The sequence below is a fragment of the Chelonia mydas genome, chromosome 1 (assembly GCF_015237465.2).
Source record: "Chelonia mydas isolate rCheMyd1 chromosome 1, rCheMyd1.pri.v2, whole genome shotgun sequence".
Classification (NCBI taxonomy): domain Eukaryota; kingdom Metazoa; phylum Chordata; order Testudines; family Cheloniidae; genus Chelonia; species Chelonia mydas.
The window spans coordinates 108,714,312-108,733,552 of NC_057849.1; the positions used below are offsets into that span (position 1 = coordinate 108,714,312).

Consider the following 19,241-nt stretch of genomic DNA (forward strand, 5'->3'; position numbering starts at 1 on the left):
GTGTGAAGAGAGAAGCAAAACCTTGTATAAAACCCAGAACTTGTCCATCCCATTGCTTAGCTGCTAGTGCTGTAGGGCATGCAACTGTTCCTATTCTTTATTCTCTATCTTTTTGTCAGTGAGAAATCTTGGTGTTCTGAATGCAGAGCAAAAAAAATTGGTATTTCCTACGTTTCCTCAGACAATCCAAATATAAGGATGGGAACATGGGATTGTAGCTAAAAATCTTAGATTATGATTTAGGAAATCTGGTTTCTGTTCCCTGCTCTGCCATATTCTTCCTGCATGACCTGGGACAAGCCACCTACACTCTGTACCTCTATTCACCATCTGCAAAATGAGGATGATAGTACTTCCCTACCTCACAGAGATTTTGCTGCCTGTATAAATGAATGCTTGTGAAGAATCAAGATACTATTGTGATAGGGGTCATATAAGTACCTAGATACGGTCAGATGTGAGAGAGCTTACCTACAGAGCAGATGGAGGGTGAAATCCTGTCCTTATTAGAGTTAGGGCAAAACTCCTATTGACTTCATTGGCGCCAGGATTTTACCTAAGTCTTTAGATATATTGTGGTTATGATTTTATTCCTATTCAAAGCTCTTTATTCATGAACAGCTGGGTTCACAGTCATAGTACCTTGTGTGACCCGAGGTGCCTAGGGTAGCTCACACTAAAAATGCCAGGATCAGGGAAGGCTGCAAAAAGGAGAGCCGGTTTCCCCCAAAAACTGGTGGTTAACACTGTAGTTAGATTCACCAACCAGACACAAACTGTACTCCTGATCCCTCACGTTTGTTATCTAGAAGCTAAATTTAAAGAAGAAGAGAAGAAATCACACAGCCCCCTTATTGCATTCCAATCTCAGGCTCCCAATCAGCAAATAAGTCCAATAAAGTGAGAAGTTACTTAAAGCTCTATTCATTGTACAAAATGTTCTTCTGAACCCCAAAAGGCCAGCGCCATTACCAGATCAAACTAGTTTGGATTTTACCCAAAATACCACCCTGCCAGCCAATCCTTTAGTATCTAAAACCAAAGGCTTATAAGAAAAGAAAAGAAGAATGAGAAGAGAATTGTTACATGGTCAAAACAATCCTGATATGTAACTTCAGAATCCATATATCAGGTTATTAACAACATTGGTGAGTTTGCTGGCTTGTAAAAATCCCTCTGGAACACATCCGTAGCTTGAATGGGTCATTAGGCCCTTTGTTCAAAGCTTCAGTTTGTAGAGAAGTTGCTCCAGAGGTGAGAAGCAGGACTGAAGACAAAATGGAGGTGATGCCGCTGCCTTTTTATATTCAGTCATGTGGCTTGTACATCCTTTGTGCCAAACACAAGCTCACAGCACATGCACATGGAAAATTATTTGGAGTCCCCTGTCCATAGGCATGTCACTACATTGTCTTGCTGACTCGGGGGTAGCCCGTGGCTTCTCTCAAAGGGTTAATTATACAACTGATGGTCTTTGATGGGCCATCAAGCAGGCTGGATAGTGCTGATGCCAATATGCCTGGGGGTGTTACCGAGATGCACAGCACAAGTTTGAGAGATCAATATAACAGATATATGTATAACTCATGATACAAAGATGATAGATACATATACACAAGCTTATCATATTTAGCAGATCATAACTTTTCCACTGATACCTTACATGACCTATCTTGTATAAGATTCATTGTAATTTTGTAATATTGGTATTGATAATATAAATGGTCGCTCATACTCTATACAGTGTCACACCTTGCCTCCCACCAAGGAAGCATGGCTGTACAGTCTTTCTGAAACTGTTGATGCCATGCTGTGAATTATTTGGTAGGGGCCACTAAAAGATCAGTGTGTCTAGCACCATCAACATGGATGCCAAGGACATCTGCTACAGTGTATTCCAGGTTCATCAGCCCAAAGTGCTGAAATAGATTGTTTATTCTTCAGTGGTCTCCCAAAAAAAACAGTATCTGCTAAGTGACCAAGCTGATGTGCTTTTAAAGATAAAGATTAAAGTGTAAAACCTTCGAGGGATCCATATAATACAGCTATAGATGTTCTGATGTACATAATGTTGGCCAAACATTTTACAGGTTTTCCATGTTCTACCTGAATTCAGGTGAAGGCTTCTTACTAGTAGAAAACTTCAGGGATTCCTGATTGTGCAAGAGTCTTTGAAACAGATGTCACTCATTGCCTGGAACCATGTGAAAATTAGGAAGAGGTAACTGTCATAAAAATAAAGGGAAGGGTAACCACCTTTCTGTATACAGTGCTATAAAATCCGTCCTGGCCAGAGACAAAACCTTTTCACCTGTAAAGGGTTAAGAAGCTAAGATAACCTCTCTGGCACCTGACCAAAATGACCAATCAGGAGACAAGATACTTTCAAAGCTGGAAGGGGGGAAACAAAGGGTCTGTCTGTCTGTGTGATGCTTTTGCTGGGAACAAATCAGGAATGCAGTCTCAGAAACTCTGTTAAGTTAGTAAGTAATCTAGCTAGAAAATGCGTTCGATTTCCTTTTGTTTAATGGCTGGTAAAATACAGTGTGCTGAATGGAATGTATATTCCTTTTTTTGTGTCTTTTTGTAACATAAGGTTTTGCCTAGAGGGATTCTCTATGTTTTGAATCTAATTACCCTGTAAGGTATTTACCATCCTGATTTTACAGAGGTGATTCTTTTACCTTTTCTTTAATTAAAATTCTTCTTTTAAGAACCAGATTGATTTTTCATTGTTCTTAAGATCCAAGGGTTTGGGTCTGTGTTCACCTGTACCAACTGGTGAAGATTTTTATCAAGCCTTCCGCAGGAAAGGGGGTGTAAAGGGCTTGGGGGGATATTTTGGGGGGAAGACGTCTCCAAGTGGGCTCTTTCCCTGTTCTTTGTTTAACACGCTTGGTGGTGGCAGCATAGGGTTCAAGGACAAGGCAAAGTTTGTACCTTGGGGAAATTTTTAACCTAAGCTGGTAAGAATAAGCTTAGGGGGTCTTTCATGTAGGTCCCCACATCTGTACCCTAGAGTTCAGAGTGGGGAAGGAACCTTGATAGTAACACGCCTGCATTTGCACATGATCTACAGACATGTAAGCAAAGCTATAATTACAAATTGAATTAAATAGTGTATGGGTGTAACAGGAAAGAACAGTAGTAAAGAAAAGTTTATACAACTAATCTATCGCTGACGGGGCTCTTGAAAATGTACCAATACTACTAAATTTCTATAAATTATGCAAGCTACTGTGCTGCTTCTTGAGTAAGCCAGTGCAAAGCCAGATGGAAAACTAGTTAACCAAACTGAATTGTTTTTTTCCCCTCAGCCCATTTTCAGCTCTAAGGAGTAAAACTGCATTATAATGGATGCCGAATCCTGTTTTTATAAACAAAATGTGAACCAAAAACAAAGTAGGTGGTGGTAGGAAAAACGAATTCTCTTGCTGCTTTGAAGCTCAACATAGCTCTAAGAAAAGTCAGTGTAGACCTGCAGAAATTGGGTCAGGTGTTGCATTCATGTTGCCCTCTAAGATGACTGATCTCATTAAGATCAGCAATATTTTTTTTATTCCTTGCTTATTTTGTTGTTTTCCCTGAGCGTGTAGGAAATGGGAATGTAGACTAGATAACAATGTTTTCTATCCACACTTACCAGCTAACAGCGAATGAAGGGCATATACTGCAGTGCACTTCATGTAACTGGCATTTTCTTGTGTAGCACAGCAGTTTGAGCTCAATCTCTCTGCTGTAATATAGTCTTGCACAGGAATTGTTGAACCTTTCTTACTAGTGATGATGCATAGTCTGGAAAGGATCCCGCTAAGCTCTCATAGCCTGGGCCAAGTTTGCAAGGCTGTCCGTTTTTTAAAATAATAATTTTAAACTTGAAAACAGTACATTTGATCTGAAATCATTGAGAACGTGGAATCCCCCAATGCCACTTTTCAAAGTAGAACTGCTCATTAAGCTTTCCTACACAGACCCCCAAATTTTGATTTAAAATGAGACCCGCTGAAGAGTGTGAGTAAAAAATGCTAATGAATCAATATTCTCTACTACTCATTTTGCACAAGTGGAAACAATTTCACAGGATGCATGGCAGCAGTGGAGCATCAGGCCCATTATGTTTACTGACTCTGTAGAGAGTTAAAAAATAACTTGTAAGCTGAGGGCAGACAACATAAGAGAGAGCCACTGCTGAAACAGCGCACTCCGCTCCTCTAAATGATTGTGAAATGGTGTGTGTATCTTGCATTTCTTGCTGCCCAGGAAATGGTGTAATATCTGGGTGGCCTTCACTGTTCAGTACAAACTATGATTTCTTATTCCTTTTTGTATTTTACTAGCAGGAGTCAACAAGTCCATCTGATCTCCTGAAATCTGGAAATCCTCACAGAGGATTTCTTGGACATGGTGTTCCATGGCACATCCTGTTTCAAAACAAACTTCAGATGTTAACAGACAAGCTGCGGGTGTGTTGTGTGCTCTAACTCATTACCCAATAAACTCAGAAATAGAACTGTTACAGAATCATCCTATTACTATGGATCTTCTTTCCCTTGCCAGGGTACATTCTTAAATGGATGTCAGATATATGAAATATATATCATACGACAAGATTTATACACACAGTATTTATAATATAAAATTAATCTTGCTACAAAAAATTGATAAAGGGAATAAAGTTAATCTGTTTGAATAAATAAACCCAAAGAATACAAAACAAATCGAGATGTTGTAGGCCTATTTAAACTTGGAATTACTATATGCTGTTAGAAAAGGAGTACTTGTGGCACCTTAGAGACTAACCAATTTATTTGAGCATAAGCTTTCGTGAGCTACAGCTCATCTAATGAAGTGAGCTGTAGCTCACGAAAGCTTATGCTCAAATAAATTGGTTAGTCTCTAAGGTGCCACAAGTACTCCTTTTCTTTTTGCGAATACAGACTAACACGGCTGTTACTCTGAAACCTGTCTATATGCTGTTAAACTTTGCAGAAATTAATATCTAAATAAGGAAAAATCCATATGACTGCAGAGAAAGACCTGATACATTGAGGGGTATCTCTTTTCAATTCATTTTATTACTCTGTGCCCTACTCACCTTTGTACTGATTAGTCACCACAGGGATCCATGTATTTTTCTGGAGAGGACATTTTCTTTTAGCCAGCTACATGGTGGTGTAGAAATTAAGTTTATTTAGCACTTTGCTTGTGCTAAATAAAACAGTCCTTTACAAAAATCAATGTTTGTTCTTTACTTATTATTTTAGAAGCAGAAATTTGAGAGAAAACAAATCATTAAAAAAAGTAGTTAAAATGACATGAAGGTTTTGAGATACAGCAAAAAGCTGGACATTTGCACTCTTGTGAGAATAAGGTCACTGTTTGTTCTACTTCTTACAGTTTATAGAGGATCACATGAATGGCAATATCTAGGCAGTCAGCTGAGTTCAAGGAGGATGCAGTAACAGCTTTAATTCTGGATGTCCTTGCTCTATGTATAGTTAAGCCAGATCTTTACCACTTTAATTATTGAAAGTCTTATATTTAATATTTCATGTTTTTACATACGCAAATATTAGAATCTAATAATATTTTGCTCTTGCATAGCACTTTTGATCCATAGATCTCAGACTTTTTAAAAAGAAGGTATTATTGTTTCCTTTTCCTAGGTGGGTAAACTAAGGCACAGGGCGGTGAAGTAACTCCCCCTAAGGTGTCACGTGTCAAAGTATGCCTAGGAACTAGACTAGTACAATGGGGCTGATCCTGGCCCAATGAAAAGCAAAGCTCCCTTTGACGTCAATAAAAGCAGGATTGGTTTCAGTGGAAAAAAATAATATGGAAATGATATTCTATTTTTTTATTTTTATATAAATCCATCCTAAAAAGTGGATATCTATCTGAGAGTGCATTAAGCATGATGTATTAGTTCAAAAATGTGGTATGACAGTCACCTGCTTTTTCTTCAAGAACCAATGCAGTTATACAGACTTTCTTTAAACTGCAGGCATGTGTGAATGTGAAAGAAGCAAAGAAGCTCTGGTAAAGCACGTCCTATTATTACAAAGCAAACTTCCATTGAAAGGTATCAGAAAAATTGGGAGAAGTGCTAGTAGGTAATCTAGAATTTCTCATTGCCAATGCAGAATTGCTCACTTCAGGATATTCTCCAGCACTTTTGCCCCAGTTTTAAAAAGTTCAGGTCATCAGGCATCTCTCGCTTCCCTTGGGAGACCATTTCAGTTTAGTAGATTTCACCATAAGGACACCTAAAATAGGTGTTTGTAGACTGAAAAACTTGCTGTGCAGTATAAATTGTAATGTTGACTTGACGCACGCTAAGGGCCTTATTTTGCATTCCTTGTGCAACCCAAACTCCTGTTAGCTTAAGAGGAAAGTGCCAGAAGCTGAGAGCAGACAACTGGGGATTGATCCCTCGCCTGTTCTGTTCATTCCTTCTGAAGCACCTGGCATTGGCCACTGTCAGAAGACAGGATACTGGGCTGGATGGACCATTGGTCTGACCCAGTATGGCCATACTTATGTTCTTAGGAGTCGGTGCTCTAAGAATGTGCTGTCTCATCCTTACGTTTTATAAAGTAAAGTAGTGGCTGCATATGCTCAATTGTTTTTTTTTGTTTTCTCAATAGTAGATTGAATCCCATTATACACAATCTAGTCTTTTCATAGTTAAGATTGAAATCTTGTTATATTATAAGCATTAGTTTTAGCTATTCCATACCCAGCCAAATTACCTCGGTTAGCAATATTGTTTTTGACTGAAAAATGCCAGATTTGCTCCAACTGCTAAAGAGAAATCTCTGCACAATTTTTAAAAAAAAAATCAAATTTTGGGTGTCTTCTGGGTAAGTAGACCTGACCTTCCCATACTATAAAGCTGTCCTTGCACCTTTGAATAGCATCAGGGTATGCTCTCGGCAAAATTTCAGAGGAGAAAGATGCCCCTTGATGGCATATTGGGGTTTAGAAGAAACAGGCTAATTTCATAATGATCATAACTGGGGACGGTTTCTTACAGATCTACCTATCATTTCTAGAGTAGATCAAAGATAAGAAAGACCAGGGTAATTCAGAAGTTTTATTGTAAAACCAGTACAGTATATTGTAACTTGAAATGAAATGTAATATCTTTTCTCTGTCAGGAAAATATAAGTCTATAAACACAATTTTGAGATGTCATGATTGTAGTCTTATTGTCTGTAGCTCAAAAGTTGCTTATTACTATTCCTTCAAATTTTCCACACAGCTACATCTCCTTTTATAATTATTGTAGCTGCTTGTAGTTAATCTTTTTAAAAAGCTTATTTTCCAAGTATCTAAAGTTTTAGGTCCTCCTACCCTTTAAAGAAATAAGCTTGATTGTAAAACTTCAAACTTTACATATTTTAAATAACATTAAAATCTAGGACATAAGTTAATTATTGTTTTTAAAATACTAATTTACGAAATTTGGTTATGATTTGGCACACTGACATATCTTAAGTATCCTTAGGGCTTTATATGCAGGGCAAGAAGAAGTGGAGGAGAGATGTTTCTACTGCAACCTTTATGCAAGTCGATCTTTATCCAGCTAGCTGGAAGAAAAGGTGCATTGCCCCTTTAAGGGCTCCCTGACAGCTGGTAGGAGAAAATGCAAAGTTTATGGGGATGGACAGGAAGGGAGGAAGAATTTGGAGCCAGGTCAGGACAGGGTCACTGCATTGCCCTTCCTGTTGACCAGAAGAGTAGAGAGGTATTTATACCCTATGCAGCCACAAAGAGGCTCTCTTGAGGCACACTGACAGGTATCTTACAACACCCCAGGGCTTTATAATGCTTATGCAGGGCAAGGAGAAATGGGAGCCTTGCAAACAATTCCGATGTGTCACAGAGCAGTGACAAGGCAATAGGAACTGGAGGGCCCAGGACTAGAGAGAAAGATCAAGCCAGGAACGCCCTGGAGATCTTAAGTTCTACATTGGGCCAGTAGTTTTAATAATAATTTATAAAAGGCAATAGACTGAAAAATATGAGTAAAAGTTAAGGTTGCTACAGTGTGTGAGCATATGCTGAGGAATGTACAATTTGGGGGTGGAAACAGCAGTTGGCTGGAAATGAACAGTTAAGAAAAGACTGATAAATATTCAAATGCACCATTAGATCAGCAATCTCTTTAAGAAATGTACATATGTGAAATACTGTGCTGCACATTCCAAAAGCAACCTTGCTCTAGCCCTTTATAGCTACCCATTATCCATTTATTAAGTTCAGTTACATCATAACTGAACACATGTTGACTCCTTTCATCTTCCTGTGGTAAATAAGTAACTTGATTAGACAAGCACCAAAGAAAAGCATCATATACTTGGGGTGGCACAAGGCAGTATAACTGCAATTAATAGGGTGAAAGTAAGGAGCCAGTTTAGCTGAATATCAGCAAAAGCAAGCATCCTGACAGTGAGATTTATTAGACTGTGGAATAGTCTCCCAAGGGAATTAGTGGAAGTCATTGCTTATGACTTTAAAAAGAAGACTGGATACAAGCACTGAAAACTAACTTCAGGGAACAACCATATGGAGATAGTGTAATGGACTAGGTGACTTAGATCTTGTCCATATCTAATGTCTATGAATCCAGTGCCATAAGGTCAGACATTTTGGATTCTTGAAAACAGAGATGTAGAGGATAAATGGGCTGTTATTGGACAGGATTTTAACAGCTAAGCTCCTCCAAACTATCTTGAAAATGGTTCTGATATCATTGGGGATTTTTTTAAAGCAAACACTGAGGATATCAGGCACAAACGCAAAAAGTAATGTGTTAAATATAACTAGAAGAATGTAAATCTATTGTGGAGGATAGTAACATTTTATTGCCCCTCTGTCTGCAATGAGTGAATTTTCCTATGTAGCAGTTGAATTGGCAAGAGGGTAAAATAAAGACTAATGCTCTCTTAAGAAAGAGGATACTGCTTTGTTCAGGTTTGCTGAATTGCTTAAGCTCGTAGGGCTTGCTGTTACCAAAATATGCTGTTGCTTCAGTGCAGCTCTCCCCAGTGCTTGCTTCAGTCTGATATAGAGATTTGTGCTCCTGTCTCATCAGTGCTTCATATTAATTTTGACATGTAATAGCGATGCTGCAGACAAACCAGTGCACAGAGGAGAGAAGTTTAAGTGATTCTGAGGTAATTAACATTCATGACTCTGGCTTGGAGCAGCATCCGCCAAGCCTATGCATTGCAGGGGGGGGAATGTGCACTCACACCTCCTTTTGTGCTGATAGGGGATCTGTGTGGAGTAATTGAAATGCAGGGCTGTGAAGCACTGCTGTAGTTTTTTTTATTTCTGGAGCAGAGGGAAACATGTTTGCTGTGGATCTTTTTTGTTTCACCAGAGAATATGTTTGCTGAGAATTGAAGAAATGGCCCTAGAAGAATTGGTGCAGAGATTAAATGCGGTTTTCCAGTGCACTGGTAGGAGGAGCTGCTGGTCTGAAATAATGTTTTGTTGATGCTGTCAATGAATTTATAGGTGTGGGGTTTTTTTGTGTGTGTGGGTTTTTTTTAGTAAATCCCTGTGACTTGAATAGCTTTCTTTATGTTCTGCTGTGTTAATGAGAGAGAAAATCTTTTGTTATTCACATAAGAGTAACTGGTGTTTACATTGACACTCACTATTTTTAGTAACATTTCATTGTGTTTAGAAAGGTTTTAGTTATTGGAAATTGATGAAGCCAGGTTTAGAAAGATCCTGTTGAATTGATTCTTAAATAACTTATTTAAGTTATTCTTAAATAACTGCTAGCACAGTCAATTAGTATAAACCAGTCTGGAGTCTTTTGCGGTTCAGACCCAGCTGCAGCTACCGGGGGGGGGAGGGAGCTGTAAAGCAGGCTTTAAAAAAGCAGATATGTGACATAATGAAAATCTAAGGCACAGCAACCTCTATTTTAGGTAGTTCTAAATTGCACTTCCAGGAGGATGAAGTCATGACTCCACTAGTCATAGGAAATTCAGTGGTGCATCTAAATAGGAATAAAACCTGCAGCAAATATCTGTAAATGGTTTTAGGATTATAAAAAGATTAGTATGATTTCTGACAATTGCTTAGTTTTTAAAGGTTTGTGAAAATTTAAATATTTTAGAACTGAGTAGCAGCATATAATGTTTTGATCTGTGGTTGGATTGAGGTCCAGGAGAACTTTCATGGGCAACTGTTTATGCAGAAATGTGAACACATTATAGAATCTACAGCATACACCTTTGCATAACGGATCTAACGGTTATCTTGACAGTGCAGGGAAATATTTTTTATATCCTTTGAAAATATTTTCTTTTGCTAGTTATTCTTAGGCAGATTTTGCAAGTTTTGCACCTCCTTGTCGTCCAAAGTGTACTGGTGGGTTCTTAATACAGAAATTTCAAAGTATCATTCCTTGCAGATATTGAAATTTGAAGGATTTATTTTCTTGGGATGAACAACGCTCTCATTCCCAAAGAATGAATATGTATTTTTCATTCTTGCATACTGTCCTTTTCATTTTTAATCTGATAGTAGGAGATAATTTTCAAGATGGCTGATGCCATTTTCCAATGAAGAGATTAAATACCAAATTTGAAACATACAGATGAGCTGCATCAATGTTGTTGACTAGAGGGAGTGCTCGTTTAATAAAAGGTATTTTAAGGGAAAAAGAGTTTAAGATGAGCACAAAACATTACATTATAAGAAAAGGTCACTGTACCCATTGTTTTCTACTTAGATTGCTTCTCACATGCCTGTTTCCACCAGATATCTTTATCATTTCTCTGTTCAGAAACAGTGGGTTCTCTCTCAAATTCACAGGTATTTCTTTTTTTAATGCCTCTCTTAATTTAGTGTGGCTTTTTATAAAACACAAAGCCAGTGACCTTATTTTTGTGTACTAGTCATCTAATCGCATAAGATGCTATGCAGTAACCAAACTGTTAGCTTAAATAATTCCTATATTAAAAATGTTTCTTTCCCTCTCAGTTGTGGCTGTACTTTGTCTAGGGTATGACTAGCTATAAAGCACACCTTAGATCAGTGATGCCCAATGTGTATCAATATAGGTAATAGACTTGTGACTTGTATGGGAGGTTTTTCTTCCTGAACTTTATTATGAGTCTGCAGGCTGGGTGCTGGGCAGCCTAGGCACATTGACCAGCACATCTCACAACCATCCAGCTGTGTGCATCCTAACCCACAAGAGTGCAAACAGCTCCCAGCCCTAATTTCTCCCACTGGGGCAGGCACTGACTTGTAGTGCTAATAATTTATGCAAATGTATATCTTTATCTCAAAATGGGGTAATACTTTAAATAGAATGACACCTTCATGGTTATATGATTTAGCTGTACTTATGTGCGCTGTCTGTCTGTCTTCTCTCTCTCTCTCCATTTCTGAAGTGCCAATCACTAGTATCTAGGAACAGTCTTAGCAAAAAATACCCCTGCGTCCTCTTTTCTGCCTTCCATGAAATTGCATTTATAGGTAACCTTACTTCAGTTGTACTATTGAAACTGAGCTCTGATTTTTTTTTTCCATCCCCTTTTAATTTTTTTCCTTAAGACTGGTTTATTATAGTCTTCTCAAAGGGCTCTGTTGGCCACCTCCTATTTTTGCATTGTGCTCCTTGAGTAAAGCCGTCTACTCACATGACTTCCACTACCACCTCTCTTCACTGACAAAAAAAACTTCATTACTGCAGAGTTAAGGTTGCACAGTGGTGTCTCACACTCTTTCAGGAAGTCAAGTTCAGCAAAACTCAAACTTCTGTAAACCAGGAAATCTAAAGTTATGGTGCACACCCACATAACTGTAACTCTGCCCCTTGGAGCTGGAAGTAGTCACTGGGAATTTGTGTGTCCACTCCAGCTGCATTCACCATAATAAGTGCAAGTGTATCGAATGGTGGAGGGATTAGCTGGAGCAGCTTGGAAGAGCTGTAACCGTGATATGAAGCAATCGGTGGGGGGAATGTGAGGCCCTCTGTCTGATCCCCTATGTGTGTGATCAAAGGAAAGAGATGAAAGTGTATCTTGAGCGATCCAGTATGCCTTATTTCAGCACTGTGTTGTGTAGGTTGTGTCAGTAGCAGGGCACAGGGATCTTCTTTCCCTGGGGATTGTCAGCAGTGAGGTGGGAGATGAATGTAATCTGTGGGTTTAATGAAGGGCAAGTGAAAGTATTGTGTTAGATGGCATCATGTCCCAAAGGGTGAGGGAGTTGTGAAATTTTGCAGATATGGGGTGGTCTTTTTGTGGTGTAAGCTAAGGGAACGTCTACACTTCAAGCTGGAGGTGTAATTTCGAGCATGGGGAGACGTACGATGCTAGCTTTGGTTGAGGTAAAATGCTAAAATGACCAGTGTTGCTGCAGTAGTGCAGGTGGTCGGATTGGCTAGCCACCCCGAGTACAGTCCTGCCCAGGACCCTAGGTACTCACTCAGGTGGCTACCCCAGCCAGCTGCCTGCACCGCAACGGCTACACTTCTGTTTTTAGCAAGTTAGCTCTATCAAACCCAGTGCGCATACATTTATCCAAGCTGAAATTTATACCTCCAGCTCAGTGTTAGCAATACCTTAAGAATTGCTTGCACTTGTGGGGGTGCCCTGCCACGCATCCTGACCCTGGAGACTTCCACAGAAGCCAGGTCTTGACTTGCTGGGAATGCGGCCTGCATATCCCTGTCAATGAAAGCTAGGCAGGGGAAACCACCAGGTGTGAGAAGTGTCTGTTGGTGGAAGCAGGCAAGAGAGCTGCAGGAAGAGGTGGCTCATCTATGTGGCATCTGGGAGCCCGAGGACTTCATAAATAGGACACACATGGAGACGTGGGATGGAGGGTACTAGCTGACTATGGATGACTACAGCAGCACCAGAGGAGGAAGGAGAACTGTCTGCTTTGCGAGGAGGAAATCAGCTGCGGTTCACCTCAAGCAATAGACAGTTCTCCACCCCCATTCAGGTCCCCTCTCCATCAAGGTGAAGAACCATATGCCATTCTGGCAACAGAAGGTGAGTAGCAGACCCAATAGCTGAGGAGGAGGAGCCATTTGCCCCCATAACTGGGAGGCTGAAGGCAGCTGCACCCAAGGGGAGGAGACAGAGTGCTGGTGATTGGTGACTCCTTCTGAGGAGAATGGAGGTGTCCCAGGAAGTGCGCTGCATGCCTGGAGCCTGCATCCAAGACATTACAGCAGGGTTGCCATGGCTCATCCATCCTTATGATCACTACCCCATGCTGCTCACCCATGTGGGCACTAATGGTACTGCCAGGTCTGACCCTGAGCAGATCAGCAGTGACTACTGGCTTCTGAGTGCAAGGGTGAAGGGGTCGGGGTGCAATTTGTGTTCTCATCCAGGCCCCCGGCAGAGGGTCAGGGCCCAGGCAGGGATGTGCTCATCCTGGAGATGAATGCATGGCTGCACAGATGGTGTCTATGGGAGGGTTTCAGCTTCCTCAACCATGGGATGCTATTCCAGGAAGAAGGTTTGCTGAGAAGAAATGGGGTCACAAGACCAAGAGGGAAAAGAGCATCTTCATGCACAGACTTGCCAACCTAGTGAAGAGGGCTTTAAACCCTCTTTTAGCCCTTCAGATTGGGCAGGTGACAAAAGTCCACTGGTAAATATATAAAAAAGGCTACCTTAAGAGAGGAATCTGGTGATAAAGAGAATATGCATATCAGATAACAGAGAATATCTGTAAGAAAGTGTAATCTTCAAGCCCTGGGCAAAAAGTGTAAGTTATACTGGCAGCATTCTCTTAAAGGCGTCATTAGCTTAAGCTGACAAGCCAAAGAGAGCTAAAAGTAGGAGGAGTTCAGAATGGGACATGTGACATAGTGCGATGGACACATACAATTTTGTTGCTGAATCAGACTGAAGACTTTTCTGTACAAGATTTTCAGGTATCTGAAACCAGACATTTTAATGGGAGATTTGAGCCTGCTTCATAGAATCTGTCTGGCAAGTGTGTTTTTTATTTGTTTTTAGTTCATGATTTCTTTTGTCTCATCCTGTTGTGCCAATAAAATCTGCTTTTAAGACAACTTGGATACTGTTAAGTGGATCCATCATTGGTGGGTCTTGTGGAAAGTGACTGAATTTAGACTTTGGGAAAGACAGAATCAGGAATGAGTTTTGGCCTGAGTACAAAGTCAGGAACAAGGGTTTTGTGATATCCAGCATCAAACTGTGTTATTGTATATGGAGGCTGGCACTAGCCAGTGTGAGTATGGAGAGATCCGAATAATCCAAATAACCTAGGCCAGAGTGTAATATTTCTAAGGTGCAGGGAGAGATTGATAGACCGCTTCCTAGCAGAATGTCTTCCTCAAATAATTACATAACATTTAATGTAAGAGTACACACTTTTGAGGATCACCGTCTAACTCTTTTTTCTGTCAGTAGCCTGATTTCTTATTTAAATGTTGTACCTGGAGTAAAATAAGATTTGAAGAGTATGAAACTAAAACATGCTAAGATGATTGGTGTCACTGAACAGCATTGTTACCATAGAGCACCTAAACACGATCACCTTTTAGTTTTGGGGCTTTCACTGTGCTCCATTCTTGTTGCAGTCACTGTATTACAGCACTTCTTGTAGTGAGCCTTGCTTCCACACCTATGACTGACAGTGCAAGTTGGTGCCTTTTTATTCCTCACCCACCTCTCATCAGCAATTTGTTTTCTCCCCCTCCACCCAACAACTGTTCATATCCCAATTAATTTAAAGGGAGGATTATTTACAGTAGAAATTAGAGAGAGAATCAAACTAAACTGAAATGAAGCAGAGTAATAAACTTGTCTGATTCTAGAAATAACACTCACCAAGCTAAATTCTTTGCATTTAAAAACATGAAATTACTGTAAACAGCCCTGTCTGACTTCCGGAGTGGGCGAAGTCCCTTATTTTGATTAGTATCTTATCCCAGCCGGTGTCATGTCTTCTCCGTGTAGTACAATCCTTTAACCCATGCCACACTCTCTCTTCCTGGCTGCTTTTCAAATCCAATTTCAAACCATATTCTGGGCAGTGTAACACTCTTGCAAAACCTGTTTGGTAGGTAACTCCTCTCTCTCTCTCTCTTTTCTTGGTATTTCTACTGTACTCAGCACTATGGTGCCTGAGCGCCCTGCTGCTATGGCGGGAAAGCTGTGCCAAACATAAGGCTCTTGTGTCTTGTCAGGAAGACAGCAAGTTTTAGTGACCCTTCTTAGCGTTTACATGAGGGAGTTCCATAGCTAAGCAGAGACTGCTTCCATTAATCTTGTTGGTGTCATAGTCATTTCTCTCCTAACTCGCAACGCTTGTGCACCAGCAACCTGGCCAACCATTTTCTGTTAATGTCAGTGTTGAGATTAGCAAGATAGAAAGGTATTTATGCTACTTAAAATCCATTGACAATGTTTTTCCATTTTCCTTTGGAAGAATTATGGGTTTCCATTATTTCAGTCTGCTCAATCACAGGTTTTAAATAAAAAAAAAAAAAAAAAAAAAAAAAATGTAAACCAACACATAATGATTCCTAAGAGCTTAATATCTGGGCCCATTGAATTAAATGTTCAGTGTTAAGCTTCAACTCTAGAATCTCCCTGTCCTTCCCCCCCAAATTATACAGTGCTTGATTTCCACTTTGATCTAAAAGATAATCCTATCTATTTCTCTGCTTCAGTAACATTTTCTCTTAAATCAGTTTATTTGAAAACACTAGACTTTGAGCTGTTCTGAGAACAGACAAGACAGGAAGCAAGATGGTTATTTTTAAGAATAGTTCCTATCGTGTGCTGCTCTGGGGGGGGGGGGGGGGGGAGGGGGAGGGAGAGAAAGGAAGAGTTCTCTCAATGTGATGGGTGAAGGTCTTTAAATATAGGCTGATTTTTTTTTTTATTTTTTTTTATTGAGCAGTATGACAGGAAAGTAAGAAGGTTGTGTAAGGAATGCAGCTCAAAGAAGAGCACCATTATTTTCACATTAGGGGAGTGGAAATGTTTACCAATTTCTATGTTGTTAATTTTGCACAGTGTGCTTTGCAGAGTTCCAATTTATTGTATCAGTGAGAGATCCCTTCCTGTTCTTAAGAACTGACTGGACAGGGAACAAACGTTTCCACATCCTCCTCCTCTGATCTAGTATTTGGACACAAGAATGATTACTTTAGGTTTAGATTGACATATTTAACTTCCTCCTTTATTTTTCTTTTAGTTAGCCATTATAAGGTGCTGATCTAGTGCTGAATTAAATACACACTCCAGCTGACATGTGTGGATTTCTTTTATTTTTTTTATTTTTTTTAAATTTTTTTTTAGGCCCTGAAAAATTGTTGCTGGGGGCTTATGTAAGCTCTGTGTTGTAGAACAGAATTCATTTAATCATAACTGCTAAGTTTTATGCAACTGCATGTGTCGCGTATTATGCAAGTTACTTAATTAGCTAATTTGCACACTTAGTCAAATTTGACTATGACCACAAACATCAGTGTTGAAAACACTGTGGATTTAGTGGTGGTGAGGGGGTGTTCAAGACTATGGTTCCCTTACAGGGTTTCTCCCAAGTGGTAGAAGCTGGTGTGGGGAGGCAGGACCTTTATTCCTTGCCCCCCTATGTTCGAGCAAGGATTTGTGGAGAGCCAGAAGCACTTTGCATAATGAATCCAAAGCTCGCTGTGCTACTGATATATATTGGAATATGCGTTAGTAAGGAAAAAGTTATTAAAAGGGTCAAGGTTTGTTTTCTGACACCATTACTGCTAAAACAGAAGGCTGTGAACACGATCATTAAATCTATGACTTCCTAATTGAAACACCTTAGTTTTAACCCTAGGCATTTTTTTTTTTTTAAAAAGGTAGTGATTAAAGGATGTTCTCAGGATAAAATCCTATTTTAAAAAATATGAATGTGTCACAAATAACATTAAGTGAATTTTTAAAAAAATCTTAATTTGCTTTTCACTCTTTGCTTGCTGTTAGTTTGCATTTTGTATTTTGTGCAGACTGTAAACGAGGCTGACCTGTTTCTAATTATTTTTGCTTTGATTCTGTCAGTGCTAGAGAATATGGGCATTGCCAGCATCGTTGCAACTGCCTAGCTTGCTCTTAACGTACCATGTGTCCACATGCTGGTGTGTGCATTTGACTGAAGTGGAAGGAAGTGGTAGGGAGCAAATGATTGAATTCACGGAAGTAGTAATAATAAAAGATAATTGTTCTAAAATTAAATGTGCATATGATACGTAAGAGTGCCGGGACTAGAGCTTCCTGAGGCACAAGCTCTTTCTCTATCCCTCTCCCCTCAAAGAGGGTACATGGGAGGTGTGGGGCCATAGCTCTCCATCTCTCTCACACCAGCCAGTGGAGTTAATTACCATGGAGAGGACTGCTCACTGCATCCTTCTTTAAAGGTTGCACAGCAGGCATGAATTATGTGCCGGGGAGATTTGCAAGGCATTTTGACTAGAGCTGGTCAAAAAGTGGAAAAACTTCACACGAAAATGTTATCCTTTTCATTTTTATTGTCACAAAAATTCCAAATTAACTTTATTTTATTTTGGACCAGCTGTAATTGTGATCTGAATGCAGATCAGAGCATACGTGGCACAATCCAGCTTGTAAATAAATCTTTAGTATAGGAAATGCTTGACTAACTTACTGAACATATGATATACTACCTGTCTTCCTCAATTTGTTAACTTTTCCCTATCATGACTGTCCATTATGACCTGGGCGCCTCAAGATAGATGTCCCTATTAGGTTAACAATTTAAATAACCAGGATTTTCAGGCAAAGTGAGAGACAAATAAAAAATAATGGTGTTATCATTCCATGTGGGGCAGGACTTTCATAATCACTCACTTGTGACATAACTCTGGTCCCACAGAAGTTACTGAGAGTTTCATCATTGAGCTCATTGAGAACAGAGTTACACAAAACTGGAGCACTTTGAAAATCTCATGCATTGTGTAATAGTATGTTGTACATCATGTGTATAATATTTACTCAGAAAACTTATCACTGCTGAGTGCAGTCATCCACAGCACTATGATTGAGTATGGGGACTGTGTTTTTATATATAATATATAAAAAATACACACACACACACACACACACACACACACAGCCAGAAATGTGCATGGTACTTTGTAGAAGAGCCATACTTGACAGGAAGGAAATTTGAAATCTAAATTAGACTCAACAAAAGATGAAAACATCAGACAAGGATGTACGGTCTGGAAACGTAGGATAGTCATCCCATAAAATAAGGTCACAGGCGTTTGATTTTACATAATATGCACTGTGATTTTGGTTTTAGTGTTTTATTTTTGTGAGGGTTGGAGATGGAAGGCTTCCTGAGTGAAGTGGGTTTCAAATAAGTATTTGAAAGACAAAAGAGAAACCAAGTGACACATGGGATTAGGGAGGTCTACAAATTGCAGTGGGCTACAGGGGATTAAATATAGCAGTACCTGAGGAAGGAGGACCCAAACGGACCATGAAAGAAAGGAGGCACGGTGAATGTGTGTGTCAAAAGATGGGAGGGGAAGGTGTTAAGGTAGCCCCACTTGACGTGTTGGAAGTGGGAAATATGAGGGACATCTGTCTAGAAGCACAGGATGGAGGGTTGGGAGAAGGATGGGGGGAAAAAAGAATTTGTCAGATAGTTTGTTCCCCATACCACCAGAAAGGCCAGGTCTAGACTACTGTGGTAAATCGATCTGAGCTATGCTACTTCATTCTGTGAATAACATAACGGAAGTTGATGTAGCTAGATCCATTTACCATGGTGTCTACACCACGCTATGTTGACAGGAGACGCTCTCACGCCAACTTCCCTTAAGCTTCTCAGGGAAGTGGAGTACAGAAATAGATGGGAGAGCGCTCTGCCATCAACTTAGTGGGTCTTCACCAGATCCGCTAAATTGATGCCACTGCATCGATTGCATTAGTGCCGATTTAGCTCCATAGTGAAGACCTGCCAAAAGAAGCTGACAAGCTTTTAGCCCAAGGAGGGGAGGGTACAAGTGAATGAACAGTTTCAGCATTTCATGCTTTTTGCAGTAGTTCCTTTTTGGCTCTGTATAAAGCTGAGTAAAATTAAAATTAAAGAGTTTGTCAATATTGACACTGTTGTGTCATGCCCCTTTAGGTTCCTCTTTGTACCCTCATTAGTCTTTCCATGACACCATTTTGATGAAGATCACGTGTCACATGGATACTCAG

The 19,241-nt window shown here is 39.8% G+C and overlaps 1 protein-coding gene across 16 annotated transcripts in view; it reads left to right on the forward strand.

The window, feature by feature from the left end:
• MCF2L (MCF.2 cell line derived transforming sequence like) overlaps positions 1-19,241 on the forward strand; it is a 268,042-nt gene that overhangs the window by 50,791 nt on the left and 198,010 nt on the right. For 4 of the 16 annotated variants that reach the window (XM_043535782.1, XM_043535798.1, XM_043535839.1 and 1 more), the window contains exon 1: positions 9,392-9,470. The exons of the other annotated variants lie outside the window; for them this stretch is intronic. In XM_043535782.1, the coding sequence (XP_043391717.1) occupies positions 9,419-9,470 (52 nt within the window). In that variant the 5' untranslated portion in view covers positions 9,392-9,418. Of the gene's footprint in view, positions 1-9,391; positions 9,471-19,241 lie in introns of those variants that run through there. 16 annotated transcript variants of the gene reach the window in all.